Raw genomic sequence first — 23,489 nt, forward strand, 5'->3', positions numbered from 1 at the left:
TCTGTTCCCCAGTGGAGTCTGGCCTGTGGGATGTGCCAGACAGTTCATGGGATTCATTTGCATCATGTTGTCATCATTGCTAAAACACAAAGCTGATGGAAAGAGAAGTTTTCTTGTGGTTCAGTGCTGTATTTGTCCCACCCTTTCCTGTGGGCTGGTTACTGTACCTAGCATGATTTCTGGTCCATTGTATAGCAACAGAAACCAACCTGCAGTCTCCAGCATGTTAGCGTTGCTAGGCTGCTGTTGCAGTTCCTGAGTTACGTAGTTATTTGTTGATAGTTTGATTACGTGACTTCGCCGAGCTGAAAATACAAATGTTGTTAAGGGTAAAAGCCAAATCAACATCCCCATTTGCACTTAAAAAACAATTTCTTCGATCATTTTGGTTTTGGAGTTCAAAATGTTATTTAAATGTTAATCACTTGAAACTGTGCTTGGGCATATAATTCAATTATGGGACCATCTTAATTATGCAGATGGTGCTTACGAGCATCTGATCCAATTACCGTGCCAATTCAGTACACGTTCATTCAGAGGGTTTAGCTGAAACATGTTATTATTTCAGCGTGTGGACAAATTCCCTCTTTCAGGAAATGGGATCATAGAATTGTGATACTGCTCTGCTCTGCTTGTTGCCTTCAATGGGGCGTAACCACAATGGCTTTCACCTTCCTCCTCTATTCTGTGGTGGTCCTGGACTTGCAAGAGAGTTTCTTTGTATTTATTAAATATCCAGAGGGATGAAAATTGAGAGTTAATGATCTCTCGTTCCTCCAGGTAGTGTGTAGTTTTATTGCCACTTGACTTTGTAACATTTTTGGGGTTTTTTGTAATGGTGCACCACATCTGGAAGCTGTGTGTAAACCTCATCTGATCAAGCCGATAGAAAACAAACAAACAGGAAAATTAGTGAAATTTACCTTCACTGTAAATTGCTGCAACACAAATACCATACAATTATTGCAAAAGTAAGACTCGGCGTTTAATATTTCCTCTTATTTTGGTGCAGGTCCAATGAAAACTAACGCATAGCCTGTTTTACAATGTAGTTCAATGTTTAGGCAGGTCAGAATTCCTTCCTGCTACAATGTATGTTTTTCTCATTCACCTTTGTGGTGGGTGTTTTTTTCCTCTATCTTATCATTTTAACTGCAGGATGAGGCTCGTATATATTTAATTAATAATCAGATGCCACTGAGGGCTGTGACATTTAAGAAGGAATCAATAAAAAGTTAGAATAATGCCCATAGAGGATATTTTAAAATAATTGAGTGTTTCAAAGGAAGGTATAAACTTGAATGCTTATGGCCAAAAGTCATTCTCTGACTCACAGTAAGGAGGAGGGAAAAAAAAAGGAAGGACTGATTTATTCTGCTTTCTCATAGTTTTTCACTTTTGTTTCCCTTTCTTGCTGATTCTGGTCAGAAATTGGACATTAATCCATGTTATGATCCACCCAGTGTGGCCACATCTGGATTACCATTAAGCACACCATCTGCCTCTTTAGACTTAGGTACTGCACATATTTTGTGTAGCTGAGAGATGGAATAGGTGTTGTCACCTTGGAAAAGCTTTGTAGTACCTGAATTCCCACTTCTAAACAGTCTGCAGAAGCACTTTCCTGTTACAAATTACTTTCTCTGATGCTTAAAGCAGAGAGTGTGCCTCTGCCTGTGTGACTGTGCATAGGATCAGTTTTGCTCATTTTGGAATGTCACTGATTATATTGCCATGAATCTAGGCACTGAAAATTGATGCTAGGAAGACTTGTCACACTGTAAATTCTAATTCCCAGTGTTGGGTTTATTCATGTTTTGTTGAAAGACAGAATGAACTTGAATCCTGGGCTGGACTGCAGTTGCAGCTCAGCTTTGCACTGAGGGGTTAGTAAGTGGGATCAGTGATGATAAGGCTTGCTCTGCATGAGGGTGGACAACACCAACACAGTGTAATGTTGCTATGTGTGCACTTCTTAAGCATTACAAACAGCCATGTTGGCTGTTACTGAGATTAATGTTTTTGCTGAATGCTTTGTTAAAAGCACTGCTTGCAGTGTAAGTTACTGCTATAATAATAAAAGAAGATGGCATAAAATAAAGTACATCATTGCTTCTTGTTTTCTTCTTGTACAACTAGTTACCATGCTTGTCATGGAGCAGCCAGTCTAAGTTAATGTGCATTACCTAAGAACAATGTGAGACCAATACCCAAAGGCACAGAGTAGATAGTGGAGGATTTGTAGCATTGTGTGTGTCTGGGGCTATTGTTCACAACTCGGTAGCTGTTTCTGCCTTGTAACAACTCATTAACATGTTCTTTATATAAAAGATAATATTCAAGACTAAAAGAGAATTGCATAATGCATAAGAACTGAGATGGAGTGAAGCTTGCTTTGGTTTAGATGTATGAATGACTATAAGAATCAAGTATTAAGGGATGACGATGTTTACTGTTGGAGCAAAACCTCAGAAATCTAATGCATTGCTGGAACTGTGTCTTTATTCCTAATGTGAAAATTACACTGTTATTTCTGACAGAGTCAATGGAAGTTTGGATTAGGTGTCATGTAATTAACAGTCACAGAAACACAGGCAGTAGGGGGATTATACTAATGCTGACTATAAAGACATAAAATGATTGTAGCTATTAGTTCATGCAAAATACAACATCCTTATCTGTTGTTTCCTTTTGTGGGACCTTCTCTTATCTTACATAAAAATTCTTTCTCAAAGACTTATTGAGAAGAAAATTCAGGTGAATTATTATTGACTATTTTGTTGGCTAGAGGTGAATTCTGCTCTGACCTCTCATTTCAAAGCATTACGCTGCTGTTGTCTTTGAGAAAATAAGTCTACCCAAATGTGTCCATCTTCTGCATATTACAGTTACTGTAGACTGTCAGTAAAGTAAAATGGCTATGCCAAAATGTTGGTGGGAGCACTGAGCTGTAATGAGTGTTCCAAAAGTTTCAGCAATGGAAAGGTATGACGCTGTGCAGAGGAAACACTTCCTGAAGTTATACTTTGGAGCAAAGGAAAGCATATTCTACTTGCCCAGTGGGTTGCCCTGTTGTGTAGAGTGCTGTGTACAGTTTCTTGAGAACTGAAGCTCCGTGTGCTTAGAGGTGTGTTTAAGACAACGTATTTGCTTGCTGAGGAATGGAAAATATATTTTCCTTTCTACCTGTAAATACCCTTGTCTTCTCATTTGGTGTTACTGTCATAATATTAAGCCCTTCAGACTCATCAACAAGGTAGCAAGAACTCTGTGATGAAGACAGCTGGATTTATGCTGTCTACTGTTTGCTGTGCACCATTTTTCTCAAACTGACAGTAGATGAAATATGTGGATTTGGGCTTCTATAAGAACAGGTCCTTTCATGTCTATTCTCCATCTAGGTGTGAAATATCACATACATAGATGACAGTGGTGATTGTTTGTCTCAGAAGGAGATCCAGCTTGTTGCTGGGGTTGTAGGTACTGTATGGTTGCCAGGACTCTGGCTGGATAATATAAGAGAACTTGTACAGGCACTGTCCCAAAATTTACTGGCCAAACTGATGAATTCTATGAACAGGTTGCTGTGTAAATGTGCAACCTCATAAATAAATAAAAGGATCTCAAAACATCTTTGCACTGCTTTTCCAAAGCCGCACAGAAATCTGACATAGCTGGAATGAAGTGTTTTCAGAGAGCTGTGGGACAGTGCAGTTTGGAAGGAACCTCAGGTGGTCATGAGCCAGTCAAACTTAGGAACCTTTGCTCAAAGCCAGGTCTGCTCACTGACCCCAGAGCAGGCTGCTCATGGCTTCATCAGGTCTCATATTAAAAACTTCCACTGATGGAAACTGCACTTCTATGGGCAATCTGTCCCACTTCCTGACTGTCCTTATGCAGGAAATAAGTTGCCTTTCTGTAAGCTTTAGTCCAGACCCTACATTTCTCTGCTTTTGTCTCTGAGAAGAGTCACATTTTCTGTTCTTCCATGATCAAATTAACCCTGCACTGCTTATCACAAGATGTCAACCTTCAGAAATTTCAGTTAGATTTAAGACAGCAGCCAGCTATAAGAAAATTGAAAAAGGGGTTCATCTCAGTGAGGACTTTGTGTGTATGTGTGCATGGAGTAGCAAGTTTGCCATTAATAGCTGGAGGCTTCTTTAAATATTTGTTTGGAATTTTGAGTACTGATGTTGCCAGTGTTTTTTTTCTTCACCTTTGTAACATAGCAGGCAAATGAAGGTGTTTAAATGGGCAGTGGTTTTGGTGACCGCGTTAATATTTTTTAGACTTAACCCCAAAGTTCAGTCTATCTTTATTTGATTATTCTAAGACTAATGAATTATAAATCTTTCCTCTCTTTTCAGGCTTCTCAATGCCAATAAGATCAACTGTCTGAGGGTAAACACGTTCCAAGGTCTGCATAATCTCAAACTGCTATCTCTTTATGACAACAAATTGCAGACCATCAGCAAGGGGCTCTTTGCACCTCTCCGATCGATCCAAACTCTGTGAGTATGCAAGCAGATTGGAAATGACAGCTCTCCCCTTTTCCCCAAAGATGTCACCTGTCTTTGCAAAGACTCAGCATCTGACACAGTTTGGAAGAGACACCAAGGTAGAAGCCCCCTCCTTTTCTGACAGAAACAAAAGAAGCAAGCAAAGGAGAACTGCTGCATGAATTTAGCACAGATACCCATCAATACAGCCTGCCCTTACTAATCTGAATGTCATAAGTGTGCAAAGATACTGAATTTATTTGTTCATGCTGTTGGAAGATAATACACAAATTAGAGTCTGCACAATATATGAACAGCAGATTCCATTAAAAACCTTCCTAACAGTTTTTAGTGAGCTTCTGAGTTGGTGTCTCTCTTCTCTGGGGCTGAGTGCTGCAGTTTTACTCATGAAATTTTAAACCGTATTTCAGCTGACATCTGATTTCAAGGGAAATAATGCATTGTATTATTTAATACATTAAGAAAATCCCCTAAACATTTTCTGAGAGTCATTGGAGTCATTAGAAGAAGAGCATTTGGAAGCAAAATTGGGAGCAGATGCATAGAAAGGACTAGGTACTTCGTAGAGGGATTTGTACTTTGTTGGAGCTGGATTGGCAGCCCGATATGAATGAAAAACAAGAAACAACTCCCTCACATACAGAACTGTGAATGGGTGTTTAGATATGTTAGTTCCTTTATAGGTATAAATCTATTTCTTTATGTGTTTATAGACACAAACAGAAAAGTAGGAGGGCTGCTCCAAAAGTAATGCATCCAATTCTATTACATTGGCCAGAAATATCAGAAACGGATGTTGGCATCAGATGGTGGTAGAGGCTGAACCTTCCTGCCAATATTTGTTACATGTTGTTGCCATGTGACAGGTGTCAGAGAAAATGGTGTCTGACATGGGAGTGTGTATAAAGCATCCATTGATGTTCATTGATTCTTGCTGCATGTTTATGGAGACCAAACAGTGGATGTAGCTCAGTGAGGGGTGAGTGGTGCATTTCAGCAGTGGTGACAGTGACAGTGGATCACCTCCGCTGATGCAGATTTTGACAAGTGCAGCATGCAGCCTCTTGTTTGTTACTGGGGAAAATGCATAGCTAATGGTGGTGACTTAGTTGTAAAATAGTGCTTTTTAGCTGAGAATTTGCTCTGTCTAATAGTGTTATTGTGCTCTTTACAGCCGTGGCAGTTTCCATGGAAATAAATAGGAGTCATTAACTTTGGTGTGACCCATGTGTTTGTACAGGTGATAAAAATACACTAGCAACAACAGAGCAGAGTGCTTGTGAGGACATAACTTCATACCTCTGTCCAAAAGCACATTTAAACATTTCTCTTGTGCAGTTGTTGCAGTTACCAGAGAACCTTGTCCTGCCCCCCTGGAAATTAGAGGGATGGGTGCAAGTTCATTTAACTGATGTCAGAATCAGACTGAGTAAAGCCTGACATTCCCAGTGTAATGTTCAACTTTGTTAAGCAAAAGGAGCAATAACAACAGCAGAGAAATGCTTTTCTCTCCAAGGAAATTCAGAGAACTTCTATTAACGAAGTGTGACTGTCCAGTTAAAGTGTGTTATACTGCGTGTTCCTGTGGGAAATGTGCAAATTTTGGTGAAGGACAGAGCCAAGTCTTACTTTGTATAAACAATCCATTCTGAAAACCAGGCAGAAATACATGTGAGGGCAATACTATTAGGCACAGTGATTATATGCAAGTATCAGTTTCACTCTTGAGAAAAGCCCTCGGGATCACATCTGGCTCTGTCCACTGCCCCAGGGCACTTATTTACTCACCTTTTGATCCTTAGAAAACTGAGCTTGCCAATGAGATTTGTTTTAAAGCTGAGTACAAACTGATCTTCAGCTCAGGTGCATGCAGATGGGTGCATTTCTCTCGCAGTTCATCACAACAAGCTTTCAGGTGAAAGCACTGGGCATTGTACACAGTTGGTCCGTGTCCTTTAAAGCAGACTTTGCTATATTAGTTCTTGTTTCCTCCATGAACGAACTTCTCCCATTCGTTTGAAGCTCTGTGGTTTCCTCTAGGCCCAGGTTTTTGGGAGCTTATTCAATTACTCTTCAGGTTTGCATTTGCGAGAAGCAGTGATGGAGTACAGTGTCACAGGTCACTTCTGATTAAACATCCCATCCTTCTCTCAGACATTTAGCTCAGAATCCATTTGTGTGCGACTGCCATTTGAAGTGGCTGGCTGATTACCTGCAGGATAATCCGATAGAAACCAGCGGCGCTCGATGCAGCAATCCGCGTCGCCTTGCCAACAAACGAATCAGCCAGATCAAGAGCAAGAAGTTCCGCTGCTCAGGTAATTCATTTATCCAGGCTGTACTGCACTTTCAATTCAGAAATAAGCAGGTCCAGAGAGCCCACTAATCGAATCTGCAGGGCAGCATTTGCTATAATGGATATTATGGAGCATCTTTTAAAATTAAATTTGGAAAATTCAGTTAGTTCTTCAGAAAGCCAATTACCTTATGGATTTATAAGAGAAAAAGAAAAAAAAGAAAAGAAAAAAAAGATAGTCCATAGCTGCCTTAAAACAAAAGGAAAAAGAGAAAAGCTTGTGATATTTCATTTATTTAATTCTAAAAGAATTGCTAAGCTGTCAAACGTCTGAGGAAAACAAAGTTTTGTACGAATGTCGTATTTTAAAGGGGTAAAAATGGCAATGGTCATTTTTTAGAGGGGTAGAATGGGCGCAGAATTTCATTTTGTATTCAGGTAGTGCTCTTAATGACCCTAATCACAGCTCAGCTTAAGCTTTCTCTGAAAGGCTGAGCAGCATGGGTGAGGTTTTACTCCAACGGGCATTGGGCTCCTGTGGCCTGGGTTATGGGTGACCGGGATTTAGGGGATGGTGTTGATTCGTAAACTGTCATAAATTTTTGATATCCTCAAGTATGTTCCATTAACTCACATTAAGCTCGTCAAAGTTGGTAAGATTCCTGTCTCTATTAAGTTTTATATCATGGCTTTTATCAGTTGGTGCGAAGATTTTTTTTCGTTGTGAGCCAGATGAAAAACTGTTTCCACTTGAAAATAACCTCCAAAGTAACATAAACACCTTTTACTCAACCCTGTCTGGTTTTTATTTATGGTCCAGCTATCAGTAAAAGGACATTTACTGCCTTATACAGCACAACTGAGCAGACTGCTTTTTCATGTATTTCTTTTTCTACTGGTTGGTTTATATATATTTTATGCTATTGCATTTCTTGTATACTGTAAAGACAAGCAGGTTTCAGTGGGGGAATCTATTAGTGTGTACTGAGAAGAAAAATGACTGTTATTGATGGAGTGACTTGCGGTGTTTTCTATAAGAATTACTGTGATTTTTGTCTTTTCCCTATGAAAAACAAAAAAAACCTCAACAACCAACAACCATGATTAATCGTGTTCCTGGTGGTAAAAGATTGATGACTCTAGATGGGGATGCAGCATGAAACCAAATGGCAGCAGCCCAAAACAAGCTATTGTGCTTTGGGTATCTCTGCAAGCAATATGCTGAGCTAAACCTTCTTTTATGGGGAAAATAAAATAAAGATAACTTCATTTGCAGTCAAATTGTCTTGGGCATGCTTGTTAAAGTCTTCAATCATTTGTGACTCAAGCCACAAAATTTATAACTAGGATTGAAATTATGACATACTTACATTGAGTTTTTTGGATTGTGTCTATCATAGCAATTAGTTAATTAGTCAGCAATATTTATCCTTAAACAAACTTGAAATAAAAATGCATAAATATAATTTAGAAAAGAACGTAATCTGCAGAAACAGGTCGGTATAAATCTGTACCCAATTTGCCATGGTTTCCTTCTTCTGCCTTTATTAATAGAGAAATTTATGTTATGTATGTGCATGCATGCCTCTAACAATGGTGCAGTCTATGGGATGAGGCAAACACCATCTGATATCATTTATGAAAGGTCATAGCTGAGAAGAGCAACAATGCAGAACACTATACCTGGTGATGTTGAGAATAATATTTTGTGAGAGTTCTTATCTTGGGAGTCCTTTCCTTAAGGCATTAGGCTGTTTTTTTCCTTGCTCTCCAGTTCTATGAGTATATTAAAACCACATGGAAGAGGCATAAACCTGACTTATGAAGGAGGAGGGCAGGGATTGTACAGCTTCAGAACAAAGATTTCAACTGGATGAAAGCTAATTCTATTGAAAAGCTCAGTAGAGGAGCTATCCTTGCCTGTAGAGTTTCCAGATGGCGTTGGGATACACTGAACCTGACTCACTGTCTGCTCACATGGGGTGGGGGAAGTGTCTCATGCTTTAGAAGAATCTTAGTTTGTAAATCAATCCAGGGAACAGACATCCTTGGCACCTCTTCTGCTCATGTTGTCCCTTTGAATCACGGCTGTTTCAGATGTTGCATACAGCAGGAATTTTCCATGTTTTCATTCTGAGGAATATGTTTGACCCGGGATTTAACACAGCACGTCTCTGTGCAGAAACGTCCATGAGGTATGAATCTTCATCGTTCAGTCAGGCTTTTGAGCAGTGCTTTCTGTTACCCAGGAATGATCCCCCACGATCCCACTGAGATGGCAGTGCTCAGTAACTTGTCAGCGACCTCAATGGCTGTGGGATTTCCCATTGGTTTTACATCTTTTGCTCGGTGTTTAGGAAATTTTTATTTTAAATCTTTTGTTATTTTTCATCTCTTTGCTTAGAGGGTTCTTGTTTCAGGGTCCGATATTTTCATGTAGTTTAAAATGCTTAATCAATGTTAATAGCCAGAAGTTGGTCTTGTAGGGATAAAGGCAGTAAATATATGAATTGGTTAAGGAAGTGTGAGGGGTGTTAACCTGAACTCATCTATGGCCTAAGAGAGGTGATGAGGATGCACAGAAATTCTGTGAGAGTTGAGGCAGTCTGCCAGTGTGACCACCATGCCCATGGGTTACATCAGTGTGAAAAGATAAAGACATACCAAGAAAATAAGGTCTCAGCAGTGTGGATGAGCTAAACAGAATGGTATTTAATTAATTGTGTGTAATTGGGAGGACAAAACTATGCAGCACAGCAAAAAGGAAAAGAAAAAAAAAAAAAGAGAGAAAAGAAAAGAAAAGAAAAGAAAAGAAAAGAAAAGAAAAGAAAAGAAAAGAAAAGAAAAGAAAAGAAAAGAAAAGAAAAGAAAAGAAAAGAAAAGAAAAGAAAAGAAAAGAAAAGAAAAGAAACCAGCAAACTTAGTTTTGCATATTGTTTCTTTCATGTATTGCTCCAACTTCCCACCATTCTTTAGATAGTTTTAGCAAGAACATGCTTTCTTCTTTAATTTATCATCAAAGCAGTTCTCCCAGATGCTGCTTCCTTTCTGAACAACATGACTCATGCTTTTACCAGTAATGATGAAGCAACATCTGCAAAGGTTATGAGTAGCCATAGGAAGCAGGTTCTGTGCAACAGGTAGCTAATGTACATAATTCTTTCTAAAATGAGAATTGGAAGCATTATAGCATGAAATGAAGGAACAGCAGGAATAGGGACATGTTTTTGCCCAGGGCTGTGAGACTGGCAAAGCTGCTGGATATACTATCTGAAATTTTTCAAGCCTCAAATTGCAATAGATACTATTTCTTGAGCTTTTCTGCCTTCAATTGAATTTGATGCACCAAAATACTAATAAACTTCCCCCTTGTTTAACTGTCTCCCCACAGTTATAGTATTTGAGACTAAAAAAAGGGGTTGTTGTTTCTTCTTTTGCAAGAGGAGCTGGAGAAATGAATGGTAGTAAACTCTGTCTTCTTTGAAGACCTCTTTGAAAATGGAGGTACTGTCATTTTTCAATGGCAGCAATAAAATTCTTACGATCATTTTTGTTTTGACTGGATCTGCCCACTGTGACTTAGAGATCCGATGGGACTTTCTTGCCTTGAGTCACTGAAGGCTCCCAGTTTTAGTAAGAACAGGAGAAAAGAACAACAGCATCTTCAGACCAGTAGAATTGGGCTAAGTTCACTACACAGCAGTTTTGTTTTCTAAAGCAGCGCTGAGCTTTAGGTGGAAGGGAAATGAATCTGTGAGCAGATTGTGTTGTCTCTGTGGTAGCTTATTGTCACTTCAGGAGCTGGCAGGATTCTTGATTGCTGTGTGACACTGGATGAAATAGATTTTGCAGAGGGCTGCTCAAGTATTCAGCTGTGTATCTTTTTTTTTTCTTTCCCTGCAACATATTTGTATTTTTCAGTGTATTGTATTGTATTTTAAAAGTGATGCAAGTTCCACCTGCTGTACAAACATAGATCATTCCTGATAAGAATCAAAGCATACGCATGCCTATGAGCATCACATCACCAAAGTTTTTAATCTTCTCATTCTTAGCAATAGAAATCTTAGAAATAAGGTTCTTATTAGAAGTACTAAGAATTAAACTGTCTTCTTGCTCCCTCTTGCACTGAGGCATACCTCATATTTATCTGACTTTAAATGCTTCAGTTCCAGATAGTGTTGCACAAGTCAAAAGGACCTGGAGAAATAGGAGGCCAACGAGCCATCTGCCAGCACAGTTCTCTCCTTTGTGGATGCTGCCTTTTTAACGCAACCCAAATCAAAGTCAGCCTCTGCTGTCCATTCAAATCTAGAGCTTTTGTGCTTAGGGCTGGTGTCGTATCTCACGTGGTGTCCACTGTTACTAGGTAGCATTATAGCACAATACAGATTGCTGTTCGTTCAGTCATAATTTTCGAAGGTATTTGGTAAACTCTCTTGCTAGGAATTGTAGCTTTCCCCTGGTTCCTTATGTGTCTTTTCCAGTCTGTATTTATACATATTGGTACCTCCTGATTTACCTGTCTACATTGGAGCAGAATTCCTATACTTGCAATCACCTGAAATGTCATTCTCTTTTTTTCTGCATTGTTTAGGCCTTGGAAGTGTAGAACTGCAGTGGACAGTGTTTTCCCAACCTGGAGAAAACAGGCTGCATTCTGCCCAGGGTCATGTTTCCTGCCCTTGTTCCCCCTAGGTTTTCCAGTACTTTGATGTCATGATATGTCAACATTTAAGCTCTTGGAGCTCTCAAAACAAAGCGGTGCAATGTATTGTTGCTTCTTAACCAGTGTTTGGAAGTCAAGAAAGGCAAGTGAATTTCATCCAGCTCTTATATAAATAATTTATCTGGTTGAAACACTCCATTGTTCCCATAATTTGCAAATCATTCTAATGACAGCTTTGCAAATTCCTTCCGTTTTTAGTAAGCAAATAGTCATTTACTGACTATGTAGGCGTATCGCTGTCCTTAGCATTTTCTGTTTGATGAAAAGCACTGATATGCACCTGCTCATCTGCTTTGCCGCAGTGCTGCAGTGACACATGCTCAGGGAACCGCAGTTCGGCCTGCTCACAGCATGCTGCTCTCCAGCAGCTCCTGCCTGAGTGGGCACTGAACCCTGATGGCTCAGGAGTTTGTTCATGCTGGAGCTGAAGTGGTGGGTGCTGGCAGCCCTGCACAGGACACACAGGACAACTGAGGCCAAGCTCCAACACTTTTCCTTGCTAATGCTCTGGCTTGAGCATGAGTGGGAGGAATATGAATCTCTTCTGATCTGGACAATTGAAAAATTAGCAGCACTCAGATTTTACTTTTTTGTATATATATTTTTTTCTTTTAATTCAGTTAAAGTATGCTGTATTATTTGGTTTCCTGGTTGCTTTTTTTGGGGAGGATGAAGAGGGTCTTGCAGCTAATTTGTTTTCTAAAAAGGCACAGCGACCCTGCAGAATCATCTCCAGAGCCTCAATGTGGCAAAACTGAGGATATGTTGTGCATAAGAATAATTATGTCTTATTGGAATGCTGTTTAATAGCAACAGTGTATTTAATTCATAATTATGAGCATGAGGTCTTCACTGTTCTCTGTGACTGAGTGTATTTGAACTTTGTTTTGCTTCACATTTTTATGAAGCTAACGTCATTGAGAGCCCAACGTGACGGCTGTGACTATTAGTGCAAAGCTAGGAGAAGGAATGACAAGTCACAGATGCATCCGCATCTCTTGGGCGTGCTGTACTGCAACTGTTCTAAGTTCCCCATGTGTGAATACAGAGCAATAGAGATTCCTCATTTGAGATCTGAATTGTCTACTGCTGATGCCTTCCCTAGCTATGACAGAAGCTGAGCGGTTACAGCTCATGCCCTTCTCCCCATTACAAGTGGTGCTTTCTGGTGGGTTTGGTTAGTGGGAGGTGGGGCCAAAATCACATTGCCATTGCATGTGTTGAGATTAAGTTGAGAGACACTCATCAGAGGTGCTAAATTTAGCACTTTTTTGTGCATGTAATGGTCACTTGAATATGAGAAAGAAAATAATTGGGGAGACATTGGCATGAAGAGAGCCAGTCTGCTGCAACCACTGCTAGAATGTTTGAGCTTGCAAACAGGCGGTAAATTTTCCTCTGACTGTTTGGAGACTACAGCAGTGTCCTGAAGCAGTATAACATGATGGGACAGTTAGAAATGGAGAATTTCTTTTTGAAACATTATTTACTGCGCCTGGCACAGAATAGTGTGCTATAGTGTGCTTCCCTGAGTGCTACTCCATTCGCCAAAAAAAAAAAGAATGAAAAGAAGAACAGCTCTGTTCCTGCATATTTCTTGCAGTAGTCTGCAACGTGCTGAGAGGCCAAAATATACTTGTGGAGTATTTCACCTCTCATGTCTTTTGGGAATGTAAATCAGGGTTTTGGCAGACCACTCTTTGAGTGCTGGTACCTGTAGCTCATTGCCATTGCTGATGAGATTAGGCAGATTCCGAGAGCAGTGTTCAATTAGTGCAGCAGCGGAATAGAGACTTCTTCTAAATGTACTCTAGGGGTTTCTAGGGAAGATGTTCTCAGGGCTCTGACCACATTCATTTCCAGTAGGACCAAGAGGATTCACTGACACTGAACATACTGAGTTCATTACAGATATTCTACTTAATGCTGAAAATCTGCATATAATATACAAGTCTTTGGAAAATTCAAACTATTACTTCCCATTGCTTAACACAATACCATGGATGAATTTACATCAAGAATGCTGGATATGCTGCATTATTATTAGGTGTAGGAAGAAGGATATGAAACTCTGAACCCTCATGGGCTAGAGACATACAAAATTACTAGCAGAAATGCTATTCTGCTATTGCAGAAGCAAGATAATGGTGATGTCTGCTGTGCCATTCTGCACGGGTAACAAAAGAAAATTAACAATCCAACTTTTGCATCATTTAAGGCTGTGTCTATTTTGGCAGCTTATGGGGAATGAAGGTTTATCTTTAGGTTCCCTGCAAAAGCTGCTAGTTCAACTTTCAGTGCTGTTAAGGAAAAAACCCACACTAGAGGTGGCTGAGTTAATATTGTACATCATTTCTGGAGTTTGCAAGTGATGTGTGTTGTTCTTTGCAGTAGTGCTGGTGCACAGCAGAATGTACAAAACGAAGCAGAGCCCCTTGCTCTATTATCTGTCATCTCTGCCCAAGTACTCACATTGTTCTCTCTGTAGGCAGTGAATAATCTGCTTGATGCTGACTTTGTGCTTTGGGCAACACAAACCCCTTACTAAGGAAAGTGGCATTTTGTGTTTCTAAGGCACCGCTGTTGACCTTCATTGAAGTCCAGCAGAATGTTCTGAGCAGTTGCAGAGGACAGGCACTTCCTCTTGTTCATGAAGCCTGCAAGAACATTTGGGATGTGACTTTCAAAATCACTGACATAGCTCTGCAGACCTTAAGTCAATGGGAGTTTTATTTTAGAGGGAGCAGGCAAGCCAAAATGGAATGCCCTACTTTATATGTTAAAGCTGCAGGAATGAGTTGCAACAAAGCTGTTTAAAATAATCACGGATGTAGAAAACACAGTTTCTATGCCAAGAGGCAGAATAACAAAATCCTCCTGTTTGCCTTAATATGTCTTCAGTGGCTCATGTGTGCTACCTTGTCTGCCACATCATGAAGTACAAAGAAATTTACAAAAGCAGTGGTGACCACAGATGGTCAGTGTAAGTGCCACCAGCATGAAAGGCTGCTGGCAGCTGAGGGTGGTCACAGGGAGCGCAGGGAGGGTTGGCTGCTGGAGGTTCACCGTCAGCTCAGAATCTATTGTTATTGATACGAGTTTGTGGTATTTCTAAGGTTGGGTTTTCAATGGGGAAAACTGAAATGGGAGAAGGCACCGTGAGTGTGTGAACAGATAATAAAAAGTAGCATGACTCAGACCTTCGTATGTGGTGGATGATGCACATTGTTCCAGGAGAAAGCAATTCGCAGTGCTTTGGTAGTAGTTTCTGTCATACTAGTTCTGTCTCTGAATTTGTCCGGGTTCTATTCTTGTTCACTAACCCCAATTGTGCTCCAGGGTGATCTGCAGTTGTAGCGTAAAGGATGACCTCTTGTGTCCAGCACCTTTTTGCATGGGTGAAGTGGAGAGCAGCTCTCAGTGAACCTTCAGCTTGTGCTTCTCCATGCTGCTTCCTCTCAACGCTCTTCTCTCTTTGACGCTGCCTAACTCTGACTCTGGCTGTCCATGGGGTTTTCCTTTGTGCTTGATCTAACCATGTGGTAGAACAATACAAATTGAACATGGTTCTGTCAAGCACCATGGAAGGCTGCATACTCCCTGCCGCATGGCATGCTGGGATACTTCTGCTGTTTTCAGAAGCATCAAAAGGTGAGAGATTCCCCTTTTCTCACAGGAAAAGAGAAAAAAGTGATGTGTGTTGCTTAAGCAGACTCCAGGCACCTGGGGATGCTGCAGGGACCCTGCTGACGTTGGGTCCAACTTTCCAAAGGGCTTGCATGCAGAATAACTGTTTCCAAGTAATTAATCTGTTCAGTTGCTCTTAGAAGGAAAAAGGCAGGCATCCTGTTGGTGAATGCAATTTGAGGGTGGCTCCGGTTGTACCTACAGTAATGAAAACTCTTTTTTGTCTACTTACCTTATGAATAATGTAAACTGCATCTCTCTATCTGAGCTGTCCTGTGAGTCCTTCTGCTTGAGGGACATTTAGATGCCATATTGTGTAATGAGATGTCTGATGCTTAACGTAACCTTGGACCTGTTCTGAGCAATCTTACTGTGCTGGCATTTCATGATGAGGAAGTATGCTGCAAAAGAACCTTAGAAGACTCTGCAAAGCATTAAAAGCATTACCTTTCATTGCGAAATGACGTGGGTAATGTGGCCTGTATGAAAGCAGTTATCCAATAGTCTCATGGCACAAAGCTGAGTCAACATACTCTAATGAGCACTTTTGGATCAGCCAGCATAGGTGAGACCTCTAATGTACTTCTTCCTAACTTTCCTCCCAGAGATTATTACACACATCTTGTAAAGATGCCTCGTGCAGAAGTTTTCTTGTATGGAAATGCTGCTTCATCTCACAGAGCTGCTGCTGCATATGTGTTGTGAAGCCATCAGAAGGAGGGCATGTGTGATTTTTAGATTTTCTCTGTGATTACAGATAAGAATTAATGCTGTGGGTGGGAAATGATGTAAAACAATGTGCATCCTGCTTTCTTTTTCCCCCTGAAAATATATGAGGATTGTGATTGAGTGGTTAAGTAAAGGAGTAAGTGTCAGGATTCCTGGGGTTGTGGCCAAGTGTTAGACCCGTGATGTCCGTGATCTTATTTTTGCCATATTTCTGACAGTTGGATCCATGTTTTATAGAAGGAAAATATCAGGTCAGTCATCACGGCACTGAAAAAAAAAACAACTTGATTTTTTCCAGAGCTCATCATTCAGCTCCTTTTGAGTCCTTTTGCTCATTTTTAAATACTGAAATCAGGTTTGCTAAGCAATTGCTTACAGCAGGAGAAAAAGCTCTTTGTGCTGCTTAATTTCTCTGTGTGAGTACTAGAGAGGCCCCTGAAATATGTGAATGCTTGGAAATGTGGTGTTTCTGTATCGCAGTACTGCTGTTCTATAAAATGGCATTTGGTTTTGCTTGGCAATGCTGTATGAATGACAATGCACTGATACCTGGTAGTGGTGTCACATAGATTGTGAAACGAAAATGTTACCAGTGTAACTAGCCATTCAGATAAATGTCATCCTCAATAAGGTATGTGCCTTGCTCTTGCCTTGGCTCCTCATGATACTGGTATTAAAAATTCTTCTTCCTTTTGGAAATTACTGAAAACTCCTGATCATGTTTTACATTCAGCTGGGCTTTACAGAGTTCTCATTCACACTGCATGTGTGCTTTCAAATGTAATAAAATGACCAAATGGCTGCTCTGGAATAGCAAAATAAAGTCAAGTGTGTGCTCTGTGCACATCCTGCATCTCTTTTCCACAGCTTTCCACAGGTGATTTTAGGCAATGCAAGAAGTACTGCATGCATGGGATGTTGATTGTGCTTCCTGAATCCTGTCATATCCACTCAGAGCTCTGTAGCAATACGGTGATAAAGATAGCAAAGAGTGTTTATGTACCTAACTAGTTCTGCAAGCAGATGGCTCCATTTCACATTAGTATCCCAGATGGGAATATCTTAATAGAGAAGCCACCTGTCAAAGTGACCTCAAGGCTCAGGTCAAACAGTAAATTTTATTTAGTTTTTGGCAGGTGATTCCTGCTTTCTCATGGCCTAATGAGTGACTAAGTGCTTGCTGAGCATATATGTGCCATTGATGACTTCTGACTGTGCTTACCTGGGCAATTCTTATTCAAACCTTTATTTTATGAAATATCATTATAAAGTTAAATAAAATAAAATACAGTAAGGAAGGAAAGTATGAAGGTCCCTTCCTCTCCTGCTGAGTTGAGAGGGCTTTCCCCTGCTGCAGGTGTGGAGGCAGTACGCTGATGGCCGCATGTGACAACAGCTTCCCATGGCTGGTGCAGGCTGGAAAGTTATACATCATCAGGAGTGTCAGTCTGCTAAGGCAAAAGGTGGTAAATATTCTTTATTTACTTTGCTAGAAAGTGTCTGAGAAAGAAAAGGAAAACCCACAACAAAAACCATCTATCATGCTCTGCTGTTATATACACTCTTTTCTCCTTCACAAAACATCCCACTTACTTTCTCCTCCTTCTCTGTTTTCCTTAGGAATATTAATCCTGTATCTGTAAGTTGACAAAAATGCATACTTACATAATAAAATATTGCGCTGTGTAACTTCGTGATGGTTGTGATTATTCATTCAAAGAATACTTTTACAATGAAAGTTAGAATTGCTTCTTCAAGGGTGAATTTGAGGCCTTCCGAGACACTTTCTGATCACTGAAAAATTGTTGTTTTTTTCAATGTGTGCTGTAATTGTAGCAGTTTTAATAAGCTCTGATCCTTGTAGCTGTTCATCGTTGGCATTGTTTTGAGGAAGCATAAGCAACCAAAACGACTGCTTTGTAAGCCTAAGCAAATGCAGCTGTTTTGGGAATCAAGAAATTGTACGTTTGTCACTTGGCATTTTATCCAGGCTGCGAAGCCTGCAATGTTTATGACTGGAAATCAGACTTTTTTTTTTCTTCTTCTCCCCAAAAAGTAGATTTTGAGTGATGGTTGTAAGAAGAAACGCTGAGTATGTTAGAAATACTTCAAAATGCCCAGTGCTCCTCATATTTTAAGTGCTGTGCTATCAGGCTAGAGAACAGTAGTCAAGTTTCACTATTGATGCATAATTTACAAGAACCATGGTAACATGCAGGTGCTTAGCACCACAGAAGCGGTTGTGTACCAAGCTGCATGTAGTGTTTATCATAGTTAGCTTGGAATTACAAAACCAAACCAAAGTGTGTCAGTGAAATCAAAATGTTAGATTGCCTGCAGAGCTGCTTGCTCTCAGTGCATCACCCAGTGCTGGTAATGTGTAACAGAAGCTAAAATAATAGAGATTTTAGGTGATTCCTTTTTTCTTCTGAAAAAGAATAAAAAACAGTGTCCATTGATGAAATGAGCACTGGTGTGTTACCAGCCTGGAAGAGGGGAAGCAGGTAAAGAATGTCATCAAGTCTCTAAAACAAAATTTCAGCTCAGGTTTCTACTGCTGTTTTATGGTTCTCTACAAAATCTGAACTTTCTCAAATCATTCCTGAGAAAGCCTTGAAATTGGCTTTTAGGACTCTGGAAAAGTTAAAACTGTTTCTCAGTAGTTACGATCGCTGGACATTACGCAGAATTCCTGAGACAATTCTGGAGTTTCCGTTGTGAAATATGAAGTGAGCGGGCAGGTATTGCATGGCGGGGTCTGTCTTGGCAACGCTTTGATTGCATACACATTTATTAATGCTGCTGGTTCCATGAAACACAGAGATCAAGTTTCAAACCTGCTGTTATTAAAAGAGAAAAACCAAACCAGAAAAGGACAGATTATTTCACTGAGCCTAATTGGAAAAGCATTTCATTAAAATGGGTCAAAAAACTGAGTCAAAGAGGTCTGGCAAGCGTGGTATAATGGTACATGAGGGAGTGCTTCTCACTAAGTATGGTCTACCCGTTTCTTAATTAAAATGAAAATGATTTAAAGCGCTATTACTTTCTTCTGCTGTTTGTTTAATGTAGCTAATAAATGTATCTAATTGTTGGAAGTTGACAAGGTACTCTTATACAAGGTTGCTCTCTAAGGTAGCTTGAAGAGCTGAGGTTTGAAAATGTTGTGTTTTTTTAATGACTTCATTAGAAAATTTTTGTCATTTGAATGCATCAAAATAACTCCTGCCTTTATGAGATCCCTCTTCCCACCTGCTGGAATAAGTGCAGAATCTGAAAAAGTAACTTTGCTGGAGCTTCCGCAGCAGCTAGAATAGACATGTAGAAAGGGATGCTGTGACAAGTATGTTGGTTAGATAGACAAGAAATGAATTTGGCAATGGAAGAATGAAAAAACAGGTTAGTCTGGGAGAGTCATCTGAAAAAATGTTGAAAAATGTTTTTGCAAGTATTAAAATTGAGTGCAGGAGTTTGTAGCTGACAGGAGGCGGTGATGAAAACCGGTTCCATAAGTCTCTGATTGCTGCAGTTATCAGGAGCTGTTTGCTGGAATGTATTTTCCCTTTATTGCAGGGTCAGAGGATTACAGAAGTAAATTCACTGGGAAGTGTTTCATGGATCTTGTCTGTCCTGAGAAGTGTCGCTGTGAGGGAACAGTTGTGGACTGCTCCAACCAAAAGCTCACCCGGTTACCCAGCCACCTTCCTGAATATACCACTGATCTGTAAGTGCTGCCTCTCCGGGATGTGCTCAGTTGGGCACGTTGGTTTTCCTAGATTTTAAATGCTGTATAAGGGCTCAGCAAATCAAGGCACCTTCTGCCTTGGTTCCTGTGTGAAACAAGGTACGTTAGTTTTATTCTGAAGGAGCACCAGAGCTTTCTTACTTCCTTAGCTCTCACACTAAATACAGACATGAGAAAGGAGCTATAGCCCTGTGCATCAGCTGCTTCTCCGTTTCTTCTTGACATACTGCTTTGTCACGTGGCTCACACGAGCTTTTTTCATGGTTCCTCTTCCTTTGATGCCTTTGTGTCAAACATAATTGTCTTTTTTTGTACTTAAGGCACAGTATATGAACAGTTCTGAAGTTAAGATAGAAGAATATAGGAGAGTGACATCCATAAACACAGAAAGTTCTCTGTGTAGAAAAACTGAGCTCCATCAGATAAAGGATTTGCATCCCAAGCCTGCCAGGATGGCAGCTTTTGCATTATTTTTGAAGATTAGTGGAATCTTATGGGAAATAACTTGGTATCAAATTGCTTCCATTTATGTGGACCAGATCTCCATCTGCATGTCACTTTTACAGGATGCACAAGGGAGGTTGAGACATGCAAACAAAGCCTTGTGATAGTTAAGGTTAATAATATCTTACTGTGTGCATTGAAAGAAGGCATTCTCACACTGTCCTTTGGCATCACACGCTAAAAGGCATCCTAAGCTTTTATATCTTTTTACACTCCAGGAGTCTGAGACACATGGCAGATAGTATCTTGTTTGCAAAGGTCATAATTCTCTCTTTGTGGCAGTCCTGTATGTCACAGAGATAAATCTAAAGAGATCCATGAAGCATTAAATGTCTTGTTGTTTTTTTCCCATCAGGCGTTTGAATGACAATGATATTTCTGTTTTGGAAGCTATTGGACTCTTCAAGAAATTGCCCAACCTCAGAAAAATGTAAGTTCAAGTTATTTTCTCATTAGAATATGTGTTGTCTTGGAGGAAGGAATGAAGTTTTATAGTTTAGTACTGCAGTAGCAGAATTCATTGTTTTTAATGTAAGCTTAAGGAAACAGAATGAGTTGCCTCTTAGATGGACAGGCTCAGTTAAAATACAGTGAGTAGTTTAGGAGTCAGTTTAATAAACAGCCTGAAGTTTCTTGAGGAAACAGAAGTCAGAACCAGCTGTTCCCTGCTGTTCTTTCTCTAAGCATACATTTTGCCATCACAATTGAGGCTGCAGTCAACTGTCACTTAGTACACAGAATAGATTATATTTTGTGGAAATAAAATTGTAGAATGCTGTCTGGGCTTATCACATGCCTCCATTTTCACTGTTACCATCAATCTGCTCTACTGCAAGAATGTATGAATGTCACTGAGTATATTTGTCTGTCTGTAGTATTTAAGTCTTCCAGTGCCATCCTGCTCCAGAGAAGAGCTCACTCTGTAAAAGCCAGCCAGACTTGTTATGAGCTGTAAAATACTCTCTGCATGCTTCATTCCTCCTCAATAAAGCAATAACTTTGGGGTTCTCCTCCTAAACTTTACTTTAAAACTAACACTCACCAACAGCCTGTAATATTCTGGGGAAAACTCGGCTCAGAACAAGTTGTTAATATGTTAAAACAGAAGAATAAAAGACCAAGTAGAGCTTTTGCAGTTGGGCTACACTCTGGTGGTTGTGTTTGTGGTAATTTGGTGATGAATGCCACAGTGAAATGTTAAAATTAACCTGGAAGGTGTAGCAGGATGAGTGGTTCTGTTAAGTCTGAGTAGCACGCAGCTTGTTCTGTGTTGAAGTAAGAAGATCAACAGAAATAATATTATTATAAACTTTAGCCATAAGCTAAGCAAAATCTGACTGAAAAGTGAACTGTGTGAACAGTCTCACCTTGAGAGCTTCCTAAATCTGTTCATTTCCTATTCATAGCAACACATAAAGTAAACCTAGGCTTTCTGAAATTTTCTTTTGACCTCTTCCCTAAAATAAATGTCTGGAAATAGGATTAAAATTTATCACAATGGTAAATCAGGGGGTCCCTAAGGAAACAGTAGCCCTCTAGAGTGACCAGGTTGACTACAGAATTGTAGAACATAGAATGGCTGGGGTTGGAAGGGATCTTAAAACCAATCCAGTTCCAACCCCTTGCCATGTAGGTTGGAACCAGATGAGATCAAACCTATCCCAGGCCTTGAGCACCTGCATGGATGGGGCATCCACAGCTCCTCTGGACAGCATGTTCCAGGGCCCTTGAGGAAAGAATTTCCCCTTAACATCTAATCTAAATCTAAATCTCCCTTCTTTTCCTTTAAAGCCATTTCCCCTTGCCCTATCGTTATCAGACTGTGTCCTTTGGATCCTGCCAGAAGCCGTAGATACCTTGGGAAATACTCAGGACTCATTTTCTTTTCCACTGTCTTTCAGTATTTCAAGAAAATTCCTGAGAGAAGCTTAGCACTGTGAGACAATGGGGTTTTTCTGTAATGGGGACTTGCTGTAAAGCCTGTCAGAATTTTTCTAGTAGAAAATAAAAAAAAGTTCCTTGTCAAGTGCTGCAGCCACTGCCTAGGAAACATTATTTTAGTGCTGGGAAGGACAGACTAAAGCTCTCTTGGGTTGCAGAGCAGGCAAAAATTTCACTGCTTTTGTTTTTCAAGATTTGTATCAGCAGTTGATTATTTTTCTGGTAATTCTAGTCTGCAAAGTATGTAATTTCTCATGTCTGTTATTCTAGTGGGTCAGGCCTTAGGGACGATATATTTTCTGAGTGAATAAGTGCTGTCATCTACCAACGTTTTGTTGCGTTCTGATAAGTGAAGCTTTGATTTGTGAAAACAAATAGAGAAATCTGTAATTGACAATACTTCAAGTGTTATCACAGGGCACTGTCTTCTTTACCTATTGTAAACCTTGTCGTTCCACTTGCAACTTTGTCATACCATTTAATCTTGGATTTTCAAATCTCTTGCATGGGAAGGGTACATGTAATTTGGCTTTCCAGCAACTGCTAGCTTATTTTTGGATGATTTTATGTTGTTGAAATGATGGAGCATTATTAACTTTAATGAATGAAGTTGCCTCTCTACAGAGGTCCGTTGCCAGCAAAGGAAATGGAGATGGTTTGGGTGGTGTTAAGATGCCAATTCCCTGGAAAGTTATGGCCAGCCTTCCTCTCTAATATTTGCATTTTCTGCCTTGAGTATATGATCATCCATTAAAATTGCACCCATTTTTAGGAAATATGACTAAACATCTTTCAGATGGTAAAAAAAACCAAAAACAACTAGTAAAACGTTTAACTACAAATACAGTCTGTGAGTTGAAAGTCAAAAGTCTTTTAATAACTCATGCTCCCTTTCCACCACAAACATTTATTTAGTTATTCATTTATTTTTGTAAAAATGAGCATCATGGTGTGATTTTAACTATGAAAGGGATCATTGGGAGCAATTATTTATGCCAGCATTCAGAAGAGATGCTGAGCTATAAACATTTCCATTATAGAAATAGCTGAGCCCCCAGATTAAATGCATATGTCAGAATATCCATCCCTGACTTGTTTTTAACTCACATTAAGTCTTTGTGTGAGCATTAGCACAAAGTACGAAAGCAAAACCAGCATTTAAGTTTTCTATATACTTTTATATCATTTTTGACTGATTGCTGGCATGCTCCTTTCTGGTCACAGAATGCACAAGAGGTGATGGACCACATGCTGGGCCCAGCGTCTGACAGTATTTCAGCAGACATAAACCAGCATACTCAAGTTTCCCACATGAAACATATCTCCAAGACTCAA

General features: G+C 39.9%; 1 protein-coding gene across 3 annotated transcripts in view; it reads left to right on the plus strand.

Moving 5' to 3' along the window:
* SLIT3 (slit guidance ligand 3) overlaps positions 1-23,489 on the plus strand; it is a 433,663-nt gene that overhangs the window by 310,662 nt on the left and 99,512 nt on the right. For all 3 annotated transcript variants that reach the window (XM_072348011.1, XM_072348012.1, XM_072348010.1), the window contains 4 exons: positions 4,371-4,514; positions 6,678-6,841; positions 19,538-19,688; positions 20,569-20,643. In XM_072348011.1, coding sequence (XP_072204112.1) covers positions 4,371-4,514; positions 6,678-6,841; positions 19,538-19,688; positions 20,569-20,643 — 534 coding nt within the window. The remainder of the gene's footprint in view (positions 1-4,370; positions 4,515-6,677; positions 6,842-19,537; positions 19,689-20,568; positions 20,644-23,489) is intronic.

This window comes from Excalfactoria chinensis, chromosome 13 (genome assembly GCF_039878825.1).
Source record: "Excalfactoria chinensis isolate bCotChi1 chromosome 13, bCotChi1.hap2, whole genome shotgun sequence".
In the NCBI taxonomy this organism is placed as follows: Eukaryota; Metazoa; Chordata; class Aves; order Galliformes; family Phasianidae; genus Excalfactoria; species Excalfactoria chinensis.